The sequence below is a fragment of the Salvia hispanica genome, chromosome 6, assembly GCF_023119035.1.
Source record: "Salvia hispanica cultivar TCC Black 2014 chromosome 6, UniMelb_Shisp_WGS_1.0, whole genome shotgun sequence".
Lineage (NCBI taxonomy): Eukaryota > Viridiplantae > Streptophyta > Magnoliopsida > Lamiales > Lamiaceae > Salvia > Salvia hispanica.
In genome coordinates this window covers 37,389,057-37,404,766 of record NC_062970.1, presented here as the reverse complement: position 1 = coordinate 37,404,766, position 15,710 = coordinate 37,389,057, and the positions used below count along the sequence as shown (strand labels likewise).

At 37.0% G+C, this 15,710-nt stretch overlaps 3 protein-coding genes across 3 annotated transcripts; all 3 read right to left on the bottom strand.

Annotated features, from left to right (window-relative positions):
- Positions 1-341: 341 nt before the first annotated feature.
- LOC125192105 lies at positions 342-3,554 on the bottom strand. Its single transcript, XM_048089559.1, has 3 exons — positions 3,250-3,554; positions 1,353-2,651; positions 342-748 (listed from the first exon to the last, which is right to left on the bottom strand). The coding sequence occupies exons 1-3, from the start codon at positions 3,430-3,432 to the stop codon at positions 521-523; spliced, it is 1,710 nt and encodes a 569-aa protein (XP_047945516.1). The 5' UTR covers positions 3,433-3,554; the 3' UTR covers positions 342-520.
- Positions 3,555-4,131: 577 nt separating this feature from the next.
- LOC125193348 (ribonuclease 3-like protein 3) lies at positions 4,132-6,556 on the bottom strand. Its single transcript, XM_048091122.1, has 4 exons — positions 6,295-6,556; positions 5,667-6,064; positions 4,951-5,097; positions 4,132-4,879 (listed from the first exon to the last, which is right to left on the bottom strand). The coding sequence occupies exons 1-4, from the start codon at positions 6,347-6,349 to the stop codon at positions 4,616-4,618; spliced, it is 864 nt and encodes a 287-aa protein (XP_047947079.1). The 5' UTR covers positions 6,350-6,556; the 3' UTR covers positions 4,132-4,615.
- A 3,135-nt stretch (positions 6,557-9,691) lies between these two features.
- LOC125196694 lies at positions 9,692-14,041 on the bottom strand. The gene is made up of 18 exons (XM_048095304.1): positions 13,784-14,041; positions 13,448-13,565; positions 13,152-13,339; positions 12,942-13,049; positions 12,721-12,785; positions 12,453-12,558; positions 12,292-12,375; positions 11,844-11,990; positions 11,645-11,773; positions 11,490-11,557; positions 11,338-11,371; positions 11,009-11,093; positions 10,774-10,841; positions 10,590-10,703; positions 10,469-10,504; positions 10,304-10,390; positions 10,144-10,235; positions 9,692-9,900 (listed from the first exon to the last, which is right to left on the bottom strand). The coding sequence occupies exons 1-18, from the start codon at positions 13,895-13,897 to the stop codon at positions 9,804-9,806; spliced, it is 1,740 nt and encodes a 579-aa protein (XP_047951261.1). The 5' UTR covers positions 13,898-14,041; the 3' UTR covers positions 9,692-9,803.
- Between the last annotated feature and the right edge of the window lie 1,669 nt (positions 14,042-15,710).

The following is a 15,710-nucleotide window of genomic DNA, read 5'->3' as shown; positions in this document are numbered from 1 at the left end:
GGCACGGGTATTAAGAAATTGTTTGACTTTGTGAAGAAAAATGAGAAAATGAGTTGCTGGAATATGAACCTCACTTTTATATGTATTTGTTTGATGATATGATTTAACAAATTTTTTTTTATCATATGATCATCTCGAGAAATGTATTAGACGATTTTATTCTATCAAAATGCATTGGATTTCTTTAGAATCAAACGAACGATTATTTGCTTTCCATATTTGAAGGTGACATTCTCAAAACTAATTCAACATTATTGAGTTAGGACATTTTATAATTTAAATAACAACAGATCAATATATGTTATAATAAACAAAATAGCCCAAATGAATTATACAAATTATGATTTTGTGTAAACCGATTTTATCATTAAATCATAAGATATTCATTGGACAAATTTACAAAACAACAAATAAGTCATCAATGATGATGTCAAATACTTAGTACTATATATCCCAATCATCCTAACTAAAGAGGTTGAATATATACCAATTATCTGAGGACCGAAAGGGGACACGCCTACTAGTTCTTTGGATGGACTGCGATTTGGTGGATATCCATGTCCTTGAGCATGACGGATCGTCCACATGAATCGCACGGTGCAGTTCTTGATCCACAAACACTCTCATGTTCTGATAATCCTCTAATACGGTCTCGGGCATCAGCAGCTGACCTCCCAGCTTGAACCATGTCTCCACAAAACCGGCATGTAATGAGGCGCAATGGGCAATTCGAGGACTGGTGCTGCACCTGTAGAGTGCACACTGACATTAGTCGAGTGGGAATAGGAAATATCTGCTACGTATATAGATTGTATCCAAAACAGGGTTGGACAACTGTATCTTCCACCTTTTAAACATTTTAAAGATGACTAGAACATTGTGGTGCCATGATTTTTTTCAAGATCCAACTGATCGTTTCCTTCGGATTTCTTGGAAGGGAAAAAATCGTGAATCATGGCAGTCGTCGATAAATAGTATGGCCATGCCATTATTGAAACATTTTACAAGTCATGTAAAACTAAAATCAGGTGCAAGTTGGTGAGCCAAACGAAGGCCTTAAATATACAGCTTCAACAAACGACAAAGCACAGTTCCATTAATGGTAAAACACTTTCCTTCCAACCAACAGATCGGGACTTCAAGTCAGTGTGTGTGTGTGTGAGTTGTAACTCTAAAACACTATAGAGCTTCAACAAAAAGATAACTAAGCCATAAAGCATTTTACATAAACATAGACAGTCACAGTAGAACAATTTAGCTCATGAAAACAGGAAAATAAGCCACATCACTGAGACAGAAGAAACTGAAACAATAAGCCAAAGAGCACAAGAAAGAAAGAGCTTAGTTCTTACCATTTGCTCCTTCTCGAGAACAATCCCACAAGGGCAATGAAGTGGCTCGTGGAAAACTTTCATGTGTTTCTCAATCTCTTCCCTTTGAAACGCTTTACTACATTTTTCACAGTGAACGTGCCTCTCACTCTCCTTGATCCTCAAAACAACCCCACAACTGGGATGCTGGCAAACGGTATTATGCCTGCTACAATAGGCTTCATGAAGAGCAATCGTTCTTGAGGGGATATGCCGTTTACAGTTTCTGCACTCTGCAGTGTCTACCTCAGCAGACGAGGTTGAAGATGCAGCGTGCTGCCCCACCAACTGCCCAGCAACATCTTCAACATTCACCGAGACCTCGTACTTTGACGTCCCTTTGTAGCCATACACAGCAACGGTATAGGTACCTGTTCCCAAGTTCTGATCCTCGGCCCCGATTAGTAACACCTTTGAACCCAAATCATGAGATGACCACACATGTTGGTGCTGAGTCGGGAACAATAAGGGATGCCTAGAAACATACAAGTCGGTATCTCCGTCTTGTGTCTGCGTTTCAAGATTAACCAAAATATTCGCATCCTTGGAAGAAATTCTTTTCCAAGTCTCGTCGTCCAAGGAGAATTTATAATACATGTACTTCCCTTCCTCAACCACTCCACACTCTGGTTTTCCAAATGAGAGAGGCCTCAGCATATACTGGTTTGAGTTATCCACGGTCTCCGGACCTATGATGTAGACCTCAATATCCGTTTCCAGAACAGATATGCTCGACGAAGGCTTCAGCTCGAGAACACGCAAATGGTATGTCAACACACCGTGATTGACAAGTAGAACATCCCCTTGAGTAAGAGTCGCGTGATGGCGAAGACTCGTCTCCAGTACTGCCTTGTGATTAGGAATGTCGGAAAAGCCAAATTCCACAGATTGAAGTTTCGCATACGTTCCTTTGGGAAGCCAAATGTAACGTACTTCGACTGCAGCAGAGCTCGGAGCCTCTTCGGGGAATAGATTGCTCCAACAGTGCTGGGGAAGTGCTACAAAACCTTCCTCAACAGTGAACTCGAGGACACCAGCATGTGTCATCCTGGACGCTCCTTCATCACCATTATCAACGTGCATAGCACCCTCAGGGTGAAGCAATGATAGAGAGAAATGCAGCGGCCCTTTGTCAAAGGCTCCTTGATCGGAGAGCTCTGTGAAACAGGAAGGAGGCAGTTTGATCTTATCACCAATACCCTGATAAGGCACGGCTTCTAAAATACGAGAAAAAACAACTCCTCGACCAGCAAGCGAGCTGTCCTCTGCTAGCTGATTAGCCTAAGACACAAACAAGTTTACAATCACCAAAAAAACACCCCATTATTCCTTAAGCCAATAAATTCCACTAATAACATAATGTTTTTACCTGAAAACTCAACTCCAACGAGTCAATAATCACTAAAGTTCGGACAGTGTGGTATGAAATGTGTATTAAAACATGTAGCTATTGATTTGGAAAGCATTATAAAGCTTCTTGACATAATTCCTAAATCCTAATTTCTAACAAGAATTATATACAATCACTAAAGCATATAATACGTATCTTCTTTGTCATCACTAAAGAATATTCAATTTTCTGCTTTTCTAGCTATAGAATGCAAAATTGGGGAAGTGGGAGACTCCACATAAACACAATAGATCACATTTCACTGAAATCCCAATCACTTAGTAATCAACCAAGAGATTTTTATCAACCAGACCAACTAAACACCCACAAAATACAATTCTAAAATAGGATTAAAATTTTTTTTAAGGTTTCTAGCAATCAATTAACCTAGAAATTTTTATCACAGAATAGCAAACACTAGCAACTGAAGCATAAAAAATGCAATCAACTGCATTTATAAAATGATCGATGGCGGAAAACAAATCGGACCTTGAATTCAGCTTCGGCGGCATCGAGGCGGCGTTGCCGCTGAGTCGCTTCTATGGCTTCCCGTTGGCGAACGGTTTCCTGCTTGACCTTCCTCTCTCTATCTAACTTGAGCTTCGCTCTCTGTTTCCTCTCTCTCTGCTCCTTCTCCAGCTTCTCTCTTGCCCTCCTCAATTCGAAGTCCATCACACAAATTAGGGGGAAAAAAACCTCTTTTATGAAACAAAATTCTGATCAATCTCGACTACAATTTCTTGAATTGAATGAAATGTGATCACCGAATCCCACTGAAATTTTCATGGGAGGGAGATGATTGAAATCTTCTACCTACCTACCAGTGGCAGAAGCAGTCAGTTTGGGCTGACATTCAGGCCCACCAGTAAAGAGCCCAAAACACCTACTTCCTTTTAAATCATTTTAAAACAACGCAAAAGCCCATTATAACATTTTACTTCATTATAGGAAATTCAAATTTTAAAATGAACTCAAAATATAAAAAATTAAAAGTGTCATTTAAGATCTAAAATTTTTGTATTAAACTAACAATGAATGTATTCCTAATAAACTATTTCTATTTAATTCTGCATTCTACGTTTAAAATTAGTATATGCTGATCACGTACCTATACTAGTGTTATTTAAAGGTATTTTGGTTTCTTTTTATGCCATGGAGAGTTAGCCTTTGACGTTTGGTTAGATATTGGGCCTTTGGATGTGTGGTTGTGCGGCACTTTATGACCAAATCATCTACTAGCAGTTAACAAAATGAAAAACTTACCTTACATTATTAGGTGAATTCCATTAGGGATAAAAGTAAGTATTTAAAAGACTTTTCGTGAAGCCACACCAAAATAGCCATCGGTTATAGGTGGTCCACAAGTCAATGTTTAGAATTGCATTGGGCAAAATCGTTATGTTTTCAACGTTTGCTTTTACAAGGCCTTAAACATTTTAATTTATTTTTGGTAGAAAAAGTAAATAATGATAACAACACATTTTTTTGTTCATATAACTCCAAGATAGATGAGTTATATACCCCATCGAATGCTATTGGAAAACTGAGCATTATTCATCGACTTGAACTAGCTACAAACAGCCCTCCATGGGCCATGGCAAATGTTCTTTGTTCCGACAAGTGACGATGGATTCAATAAAACCTCCTCTGGGACAGGGTCACATAAAACCTGTTGTCGAGGGCTAAGCAAGACATGGGACAGGTGAGAGCAAGTCTGGTGCGCCAATTAATCGTGAAGTGTCTCAGAAACAACTCGAGGAAGCTGTCCCCTTGGGCCGTGAAATCCAAGAATGGAATCCATAGCTTAATACAAAAACTGATACGCATTGTTGAAAAACATTAGCAGCCTTCATTTTTAAGTTTTTGGGCTCAGATTGAGTAAAACTTCGTTATAAGCAGCATTTGCTGCTCTGCTCAGTGCTACTTCCTTCTTTGCGTGGGACGTACCTGTCCCTCTAAGTTTACCGTCGACATAAACTTTGTAAGTTCCATCTCTCGACCATTGATCCACTAGTTTCACTTCAAGCTTGTGTTGTTGGCAGATCTCATAGAGCTTCTTCACGGGGTGTTTTTCAAGCATTCTCGGGGTTATTATGGGTTGTATTAGATCGCTGGCTACCTGCAGGAAACCAAAACCGGCGTTACACAGTTTTACGAGCAGCTAAATGAGTTGGTTAAAAATCACCTTACCTCCCATGTCGTATCAATTGAATAATTGCTGTCAACATAAACAGCTCCAATAGTTGATTCAACAACATCAGCAAGCACTTTTGGGGTATGAATCAAACCATGTGAATGCAAAGGATATTTAGGAAGAGCATTGATAAATGTCTGAATCTGCAAAATATCTAAAATAATTGAGTTTGAAAAACTAAGAAAACAAATTTTAGAGCAACATGGTTGGCAAGAAAGAAGCCAAAAGAAAAAGTTAGCAGAAAACATCCGATCTTGAAATCCTGTTTCTAATCACCATATTCACAGTTTCTCCATCATTCCCAACAAATATACTACTACAGTTAAACTATGTTAGCAATGTAACAAGCTGAGATTGTTGATTAGAAATGAAATTTTCCCTGTCGTTGCTCTACGATTCAGTGATTCTAACTATGTACATTTAAAGATGGTACATCAGTTCTCCTCACACGGTATCAGAACAACTACGAAATCTTTCCTTAGTCCACACCAACTAGTGTATCTCAGTATAACTCCAACTATGAACAACTTGATCCTCCCTGTGTAGAACCATGTCAGACTTACATAGATTCAGTAAAATGGCTAATCACTAACGTAAAAATTGCTCATTCAATCCACAAGACAGAATTAAAGCATATGATCAAGGTAACAAACACTCCTACTAGACAAGTCACTAATACTAGTATACTACAATCTGAAGCAAATCAACATACCCTCTTGGTGTAGATTTTAGCGCCAAAACGGATGTATCTGTGAAAGTTATGCTTGACAGCCACCCGTGCAAGCTTCTCCGTATCAACATTGGCAGCTCGAAGTGGGGACAACGATCCCGGTGCAAGATCCGGGTACTTGGAAAACTGTTCCTTAGTTATCAAAAAATTAAGCACCGAGTCACCAATATACTCGAGCCGTTCATATGAAATGCAACCCTGCTGGTAGGATGGATGGGTAAACGCTTCGTATAGTAAGCTACGGTTGTTAAATCTATATCCTATTATTCTCTCAACTTCTTTAAGATTCTGTAGTGACTTAGTTTCTGACTCAACTTGAACCAGTGATAGGTCTAATTTCCTGCCATTGATGCTCTTCAGATAATTACATAAAATATTTCCTGGCAGAGAAGAAGCAAACATGCTACATTTAGATCATTAAAACACTAATAGCATCTGCATCAGAAATTTTACAAAATTTACCATTAAAATAGTTCAGAAATTTCAATTAGGTTTACAAACTAGAGTACATCACAAATCAGCAAATGATAACGCAGCAGTTATGTCGAATGAATTTAAAGAGAGAGAGGGAAATCCCCAAACAGACACAGAGAGAAAGCAGGGAACATACCGTATATACGGAGGCGCTTGGCAGGAAGAAATAGAGCTTCCCACAACGAAGACATTTCAGCTTAAACGACCAATTCCTGCGGATACTCCGCCATTCTCAATCCCGATTTCGGCCAAATGCAGTCTCAATCCCACTGGAATTCAAAAATTCGAAACTATATGTGGCCTTCAGCACCGCAATGCCGCCGATGACGACAAGCGGCAGCTCAGGTGTAGTGTATCAGTATACGACACCGTTTTGGCAGTTAAGCGCTAATCGTTTCATTTTCTCATAATAATTTCAGTATGTATTTACAAAATTACATATATAAATTATTAAATTATAAGCAAAAATTTCATCAACTTTAGACAATATTAGTGGTGACAATCCAACATTGCCTAACAATTATCAAATACAGATGAAATACGAGTTACGGCATGTATACTAGGAGTACAATCATTTTATTTAGTTACTTAAACTATTGAAAAACTATATGTGCTGAAGCAAAGTAAACTATAAAAAGGCCCAAGATAAAGCCCAATTTTGCTAGACGAGTTCAATTCAGAGAAGCAAACATATACCAATTCATTTAGTTAAGAAAATTAAATACTTAATGATAATATTGTATTTATGCTTTTGTTCTGTAACGAAAAATTAGGTACGACTTATATATCAATACCAATTTTCTTTTATCACAATCATAGTGTCCAAATTAAAATTGCATATAATACTTTTATACTATCTCATTAATATAACAAATAAAACGATACACTCATATTCTAATTTTTGGTATATTATTTGGTCATCAAACTTCAATTATTCAGCTTGAAAGTTTGAACATATTCTAGGTTGGTCCAAAATCCACTAATTGTTATAACAAATAAAATGGAAACATAGTCAAAAGCATTTTTACCATTTTCTCTAAACAATTTGAAACACAAGTTTTTGAGTAGTGAGATTTTTCGAACGAAGAATCATCGTGTCCATGTACATGATACATCGACATGTGATTACTTACAATACTTTTTAAACCAATAAAAATACATACGAATTTCATCTCAGAAACAATAATTAAGATTAATAAAAAAACATCCATATTCCTAATAATTTACTCATCCCTCTATGAAATGTTTGTGTTTCGGTTTACATGTCACGAGTTTTAATCAAATAGTTGGTTGTATGTATACTTGAGTGGTCCCTACTTTAATGTGCAGTGGATGTTATAAATTGTGTGATCCTACTATACTATACAACAGTAACAATTTCATTTTGTTGACAAAATAAGGACAAAAAATTCAGCAACGGAAATTGTATTTTATATACAAGCTTGATAAGTGATAACCTCATAAATCAAAATCCCCAACTACATCGATCATGACAATTCACCACATCTTCAAAATAATAGGAGCAGTATTCACCGCCACCCTCCTCCTCTCCCTCGCCCTCTCGCTCCGTGCTGTCGCCGACGCATCTCCTGCTTCCGAGCAAGTTTTCTACAAAAACGAAGCTCGTGATCAAGTATTGGCAAATAAATTTGGTTCGGAGAAACGTAGAGTTCCTACAGGATCCAATCACCTCCATAATAAATGACGTCGGCCGATATATAAACAGCTCAACTTAAATGGCTCTATATATTCTCTCATGCTCGATCGTATAACTAATACTTGTCCATCTCCATCGATTAGTAGAGCTCAAGCTTTCAGGGTAAGTTTGTTCGTGTATGATTTCTTTTTTTCTTTTTCTTCTATGTAGATACTCAGATTGCGTATAGATATATCACATACTATATGCTATACATTTCCTTGCATTTGTATATATTTTGATGTTACAAAGAATTAATATTTTAGCTACCTATCAAATATTGATTTGAGTTTGTATTCAAATTGAGCGAGCTTATTGCAACAATTTTCAGATTCACGTAAAGATATATACTTCTTCCTTTAAAATAAATAGAAGAAATGTATTGAAATGGAAGGTTTAGTTAACAAACTTTATTTATTTTCCTCCTGCCACGAAAAAATGTCTGTTAATTTGGTAGACGTATTAGAATGAAAATTTGAATTATTTTTCATAGACAAGTATGGAGTAGTATCTATTCACTAACATTTAAACATGAGAATTTTTTGTTGATATAAATTTTGCTGAATTTAATTAAGAATATGTATATGTATTTGCGTCTTGGGTTAATTTTAATTATAGTTGAGCTTTCCAGTTTCCTACCTGGAAAAAATCCATCTTTAAAACAAATGCAAACACAGAATGACAATATTTCACATTTTCACATTTATACCTTTCAAAGAAGTTACTATAATTAATTATCAATATTATATGAGGCGGGAATTAATTTATGCATTTATACTTTGTCCAATTATACATTTCAAAGACTCAAACAAATCGTGACTGTAACAATTAGCACATCTCATTGTATGGGACCCATATTTAAAATAGACATTATTTTATACAACCATCTACCAAATTCGTAATTACTCTAGCACACATACAAGATCTATTTGATGTCACACTAGCTACGAATATGCTAAAGCATGTATGCATTTGCAAATAAACTAGAAATTCACTTAATAGTCAACAATATCACTTTTTTAAAGCTTTTGCAAATAACCCATATACCATTAATCACACTATATGGTAAAATTGGTCTACATAGTCTAATATAGACATCATTAGTCTAATTGTCTAAAGAGCCATCTTTAGAAAAATGACACTCCCTTTTCCAAGAAAAAAAGGTTTCTTTCTTTAAGTATTATTCTTTCAATCATGATTTATTATTTGACTAATCAAATAATGGATTCAAATGTCACCCTTTTCCCCCACCCTAATTGGCAAAAACTTAAATTGATCAATGATCATGTATGTTTATGTATATGTAAATAAAAGAATAAAGTATACTTGATCATGTGATTAGAGAACATATGAGGGAGAAATGGAAGAATATTTGAAATGTAACGATTAGACTAATTTGCCTTTTTTTTGGTTTAGTGAATTGTATTGACATTTTTGACAAAAAAAATAATTACATGATTGACTAAACCATACTTTATCAACCACTGAATTTGTATTTGTATTATTTAAAAGAATTACATTGCATAGATATTTTCAAAGTTGATTGCGTATTGGCCTCACCTCCCTTTGTAGTATAAAATTAGAGATCATATAAAATACTGCCTCATTATAACAAAATCATACTAGTATTTTATTTTATAAATCTCCCACACTTCTCACTTACAAAAATTTACACTAACATATCCATCCATCCATAAAGATATTTTTTGACTAAGTAATGCAAGTTTTAAGATATTGTTTAGTTCTGTACTAAAAGAAAGACGTGACAAAAAGTTAGATTCTATATTTATAATTAGTTTTTAATGGAATGTGAATTTAATGATTTAGTGGAAACTAGTAAGATGAGAATGCAATATAATTTCCAAACAGAAAGAACAGCATTTCTTGACATTAGCGCCAAATTACACTAAAAACTACTAAAAATATGTTTAAAATGTGATCATTTTTTGTTAATTTTCATAATCTAGACCAGATCCATACTTCCAAGCCTCAAGCTTCTGATTCCATTCATATCTCATTCTTGCTGGAAATCTCTTCAACAATGGCCTGCAAAAAACCTCAAAATGAATTCTCAAAACGTTTACCAGAAAGCAGAAACACCTTCAATTTTGGGGGAGCTAAAATCGAAAATCTCTTGCCATAAACAACAAATAAAAAAACTGGTTAGGCGTGCTGAAAGCCCCCTAAATCTGCTTCCGCCGATACACAGCACGTCTCGGTAGAAAGAAATCAGACTCGAGCTACGTTTCATGGAAATCGGAGGGTTAAAAACCACATGTTATTCATTACCTAATCAAGGGGTCGGCGTAAGAAGAGAGGAATGTGTAGGATCCAAGCATCACAAAGTGTCCCAACCAGTCAAGAAGCACTGGTATTCCAACCTGCATTGCAAGAATCATAAGCACTCCCTGTGAACTCAAATCTCTCTCTCAAGAAAAATGAGATATACCTGCTCAAAAATCGATGGCAAGATTTGAGGTCGAGATAGCATCACTAGGCCTAATGTCTTGACAAGAGGGCCAAATTGTATGACATCCTGCAAAATTGTGAACTCCAATTTTAGTAGTTTTTTGGGCTCGAACCAGATTGTAGAGCATAACGAGACAGTACTGACCTGAAGAAACGGTCTAAGCACCGGATCTCCTAGCTTCTGGTGGAGAAACACGAAGATCAATTATGTGAGACGATGAAGAACATTTTCTATCAAGAAACAACTATCAGAGTAGTTTTAACACCTCCATGCACGCGAAATTGACATAAAGAAGCTCGTTTATGAAAGTAGGCGAAACATTGGAGTGCCTTTTCGCGGACATGGCTCTTTGAAACAGCCACGACGAGCTCAAGTTTGGCTGCAGGAACAAAAGATTTTATCAACACGAGCCGTTTTAGATTTTCTAGGGAGAGAAGAAGTTAACTAACCATGTATGGATTTAGCAACGATAAGCTCTTGGAATCAAGAAGATCATTGTTGATTGCTTCATGTATACCTTAAACCTCAATAAAAAAAAAACACATAAAAACTAGTTGATAAACAGGCATCTTAAACTATATTTTTCTAAAATACGGTGAAAATGCAGATCATTTGTTTTATCCGAAGCTGTCTAAAATCATTGTGTACATAAGAAAAATGCTGATTTATTCAGTAGCGAATAACCTGCTGATAATCTTCCGAGGTGCCTTGTCAAGCTCCCGAAGCCTCCAAACGAAACGGGGGACTGTATGCCGCTTGCATCCCCAAACTGTAGAGATCACACTAAGTCGCAAGGATTAGTTGCTCCAAAAATCAATTGCAAATTCGACACGAGAATTAAAATTTAGGCCCCAAAACCAGAAGGTGTTGTAAAATTTGTGAAGTTTAAAAGTCATGTCGGATTAGGAATTATGTGAAAACACTAGTGATTTTTGCTGCTATTAACCCCAGGGCAATCAACGAACGACAAGCATAATTTACTGACTTTTAAACAAAAATGGTGGGTAAAAGACCTGTAGAACGCGATCAAAAGCAGCTGGCAACGGGCTGTTGGTTCAATCCATAAGAGTTAGGCAGAAAACAGCAACAAAAATTAGTCAGATTCACATAATTGTGTACTAAGGCTTGTATTTTTGATAGTTTATAATTAGTTGCAGACATTTACCTGTCACAATAAGTAGGAAAAATGCCGTATATCACCCTCAAGACCTCTAGATCGTCAAGAGATACATTCTGCAAAGTTCAAACAAACGAATCAAGAGAGTCGAGCTATTAAGACATAAAAGTCAGGCATCTAACTGAGAAAATGAGGAGCATTACTTGATACTTTGGCATCAGTTCCCAGTAATCTTCGAGCAGTTCTTCCAGCAGGGGAGATCCGGGTTCTGGGTTGAGGTAGGTGAACATATACGTGGTTCGATCAAGAGGCCCCGAGCCAGCAGGAAACGCCTAGAAATGACTAATTATTACACAAAACAGTCGCTAGAAAAAAAATGTGCATGTAGGAAGCTCGTTTCACCTCCCAGAAGTACTGTGCTACTGACTTTCCAACACTCTTCGCTGAAGCACTGCTGAATATGACGTCACTCATGGTGTTCTCTTTGAAACCACGGCAACAAGAGCCAACCACTAGGCAGACGCCATCCGGCTTCCTTCCTCGTCTAATCTGTAAAACTCAAATGCATCAGAATGAAGCTTTACACAATTTTATCAACATATGAACTTATAGCTTTATGAATTTCACTTCGGATGAATGAATAACGTTATTATATACTCCATATTGCGAGAATGTGAGAACACTTCACTGAACTTTTAATGTATCTGCACCGTGAGAACACTAAAATAACTTTTAAGATTATCACAGTTCAGATACTTTATCCGTTCAGTTGAGTTATTTTACACGTTCAGTGCAACTGGTTCTCATATTCTCATTTGAACCTTCCCCTATGTGTATATAGTATCTCAACTTGTCTAACAACAGGAGAAAAATTTCCCATTGCATCAATAATGAGACGTGAAGATAAAATCCTTCCATCCGATAGTTGTAACACCTGTGAAAAAACAGAGAAATTAGTCAGATTCTTTTCAATTTCAAGGCTTCAAATTGTAGGTATATGTATATGCTCACAGATGCATCCTCGTAGATTGATATGTTCGATACACTGCAACCCTCCAATACGACACCACCAAGGAATTCAAACCGTTTTCTTGCGATTTCTATGAGCTTGGCAGGCCTACAAATTATATGAAAAAGTATAAACTATACAAATATACGGCTTAATAGAACTGGACGGTTTCAATACGTAAAGACTTCTATGTTCTTTGCATAAGAGATGCCTATGTTCACTTTTGTATAAAGAGTTAAACGCAGTTAATGTAACTCATACTAAACTTACGAAATACCAAGATTGAGAATGTCATCAACCCAAATCTCGCCTTTCCCTTCGAATCCACATCTGTTCTGCCAAAGTCATAGAAACGATAGGCATCAATCACGTCATATTAAAACAAGAAACCTCTTCCCAGCGAGATGAATCCAACTTTGATCTTAGATTTCTCATGCTCGTTCTAAGGAAAGTCATAGATCAAAACTAACAAATGAGATGAAGCAACATACGGGATTGAAACTAGCTGCAACAACACAATCAATGTCGTCTTCTGTTAGAACACCGACTTCAGCAAGTTCCAAAAGCTCTTTTCTGGATATATTCCATTCTTGCTCTCTCTGGCCATCACAAAAGGGAAATGGTCAAGAGTTAGCTACCATTTTTTAAGCTCATTCGCTCCTCCAAAGATCCAATGACAAAGCCAGCAGAAACCACAATACCCCTTTGAGTATACCCTTCTCGACAATCCCAACACGAAGGCTTCTAGAGCTCAAAGCAGCAGCAATGAAAACCCCCAATGTACCACCACAAACCACCACATCAAACACATCACCACACTTCTCAGACATCTCTGATTCTCGAAACCGACCAGGAACACTGGAAACTACTTGCTGAGGTTCTTGCACAACTGAAATTCAAATTTTGGGACATTTATCCTCTCTATTCAATTTCAAACCCTAAACTGAAATTAAGGAAACACTGGAACTATAGAAGTTGAGATATAATTAAAGTAAACCTGATGAAGCAGAGCAAATGCTAGTCCACAAATTATCCAATCTTTTTAAAGCATTGTATGAATATGCACCGCCAGCACCACCAACTTCCCCACTCATTGGCAATTTCTCCATTATCCTCTAAAATTAACAAAATAAACCCAAATTCAGATTAGGGCACTCTTCAGAAACACAAAAAGAATCAAAATTGGTCTGATTTAAGGTGCAAATCAATCTGTAAATGCAATTCCCAGAATCCCCAATTACTAGTACTACAATTGGCTTTGTGTACTGAATATTGAGAGGTGAAAAGGGAACAAATTTGAAGTACATAATAACAAAAAAGAAGAAGAAAATACTTGGGTTGTTGAAGGAATAGAAGCTTGAGCCAGTAGCTGAAATCTCCTAGGTTTTGGGAGCGGAGAAGGAGCTGCAAAAGGCCAGCCTCCATTTCTCACCTGCACCACCATCATTTTTCCCAGTTTGAAATTTGGGTTTTCAGCTACAAAGATTCTAGTATCATTTTTGCAGCAAAGCCATTAATGGAAATTTGGAGCTTATACGTGCCCAATTCTCCCCTTCTCCTTGTGGAGTGATCTCGACCTCTGGTATAGTCTATCTGTCTATGGTAGGAAATTGATAATGACGATATAGTTTATTTACATGCAGTAACGTCAAATCTACCGCCAAAATAGGCTCATGTGGAAACTGTATTCAATATTGGTTTAGTAACAAAAAAAAATGGACTTGAGTTGAATACAAAAAACTTATGTACTATAAAGTAAATTATTTTTTAACCAAGATTATTTAACTGATTGAAGAGAAAAAATAGTAGGAGTATCTTATTTTGTGTTTCATAGAATTAAAAAAAAAAAAAAAGTATAATTGAGGAGCCCATTTTTAGCATTTATGGTCAATATTGATGTTCTGCATATCAGAGAAAACTAGAGGAATTTTCTGCAATAATGAGAACTCGAAGCTCAAGAAATAGATTTTCTCACCTCTTTGTGGATACACTGCATAGTTTTTCTGTAAGATGAAGTTTTTTTAGCGTTTAAAGTTTGTGTTAATAAAAACAATCTGGGAAATTATCTCTCTTATCAAAGTTGCTTTTGAATTACTCCTAAAATGTGATATCCGTTAACACATTAATTTGGTCTATGATATATGCACAATAGAATGGTTTCCCAATGCAAGATTGCATAATTACACGAACAATTCTATTTCCATACATTTATGATATTTTGGTGATAATTTGTAGTGCATCCCTTGTTTAACAACGTTGTATGCTTTGAAAGAACAAAATAATCTCAATCCTCGTGTTTTCGTGCAGTTTCTGCACGTCACTGAATTAGCAAGTGGTTATACGATCATCAAATATGGCTAGGAGTATCATCGCTCCAATGCTAACACCCTCCTTGTCTTCTGCCAAAAAGCACAAAGGGTTTGCTCCTGGCCCGAGGCAGTACCAGCCCGCACGAGCAATGAAGGTGGAGACGCCATTGGAGGAGCTCTACTACATGAAGGTAGAGAGGAAGGTGTCAAGGAGTGCCTGACAGAGCTCGGTGTATCGAGATGGTCTGCATGGAAGACGAGCAAGTGCCAGCTTCCATGGGACTGGCAGGTCAACCAGCTCTTTATATCGAGGAAGGGGAAGTGAGAGTGGTGCCCGAAGGGAGCAAAAGCTACATGAGCTTCGTTGCAGGCGAGACCTTGTTCGTTACCTGAACCTGATCTCTTCTTCAATGATTTCTAATTTTCTATTAAGAACGTTACAGCTTTCGAGCATATGGTGATGATTAGCAGATGTCGATGATCTTGATTCTCTCTAGAATACAATCTTTGGCATATTAACTAAGCCTCCATGTTGTGATTACCTTATCTGGTTCAAACAGTGATCAAGTTTAATGGAAATATTCCTGAAACTACCCCTTTCTCAACAATATGGAATCCCCTTCACCCTTTCACAAACCCAGTCGCCTTCGCTTCCGATTTCCATCTTTGACGATGGCCGCACATTCATGACTGCGAAGGAAATGTGGCAGGAAGCTGTAGGGACAACGATCACCTAGACCCTATATCAGTTTCACAAGTTTCTTTCGCGTTAGGGCTATAACTGAATCGAGTTCAAACCCAAGTCTATAAGCATTAATAGAGCTCAAGCCTTGGTAAAAAATCAAAATGCGAGTCAGAGCTTGAGCTTGTCAATGTTAAACCAGACAAGATAAAACAAGCAATCCACCCTTACATTCCGCTCTGCAGGAACACATGGAGATTGAAAACTAG

Coding starts and splice junctions, on each gene's coding strand:
- LOC125192105 (XM_048089559.1), bottom strand. CDS start 3,432: ATGGACTTCGAATTGAGGAGGGCAAGAGAGAAGCTGGAGAAGGAGCAG. Junction 2,652..3,249: donor CCGCCGAAGCTGAATTCAAG/GTCCGATTTGTT, acceptor TTTGTGTCTTAG/GCTAATCAGCTAGCAGAGGA. Junction 749..1,352: donor TTCTCGAGAAGGAGCAAATG/GTAAGAACTAAG, acceptor TGCACTCTACAG/GTGCAGCACCAGTCCTCGAA.
- LOC125193348 (XM_048091122.1), bottom strand. CDS start 6,349: ATGTCTTCGTTGTGGGAAGCTCTATTTCTTCCTGCCAAGCGCCTCCGT. Junction 6,065..6,294: donor CAAGCGCCTCCGTATATACG/GTATGTTCCCTG, acceptor CTTCTCTGCCAG/GAAATATTTTATGTAATTAT. Junction 4,880..4,950: donor CAATTGATACGACATGGGAG/GTAAGGTGATTT, acceptor GGTTTCCTGCAG/GTAGCCAGCGATCTAATACA.
- LOC125196694 (XM_048095304.1), bottom strand. CDS start 13,897: ATGATGGTGGTGCAGGTGAGAAATGGAGGCTGGCCTTTTGCAGCTCCT. Junction 12,786..12,941: donor TTGCAGCTAGTTTCAATCCC/GTATGTTGCTTC, acceptor TGACTTTGGCAG/AACAGATGTGGATTCGAAGG. Junction 10,704..10,773: donor CGTTGCTAAATCCATACATG/GTTAGTTAACTT, acceptor TTGTTCCTGCAG/CCAAACTTGAGCTCGTCGTG.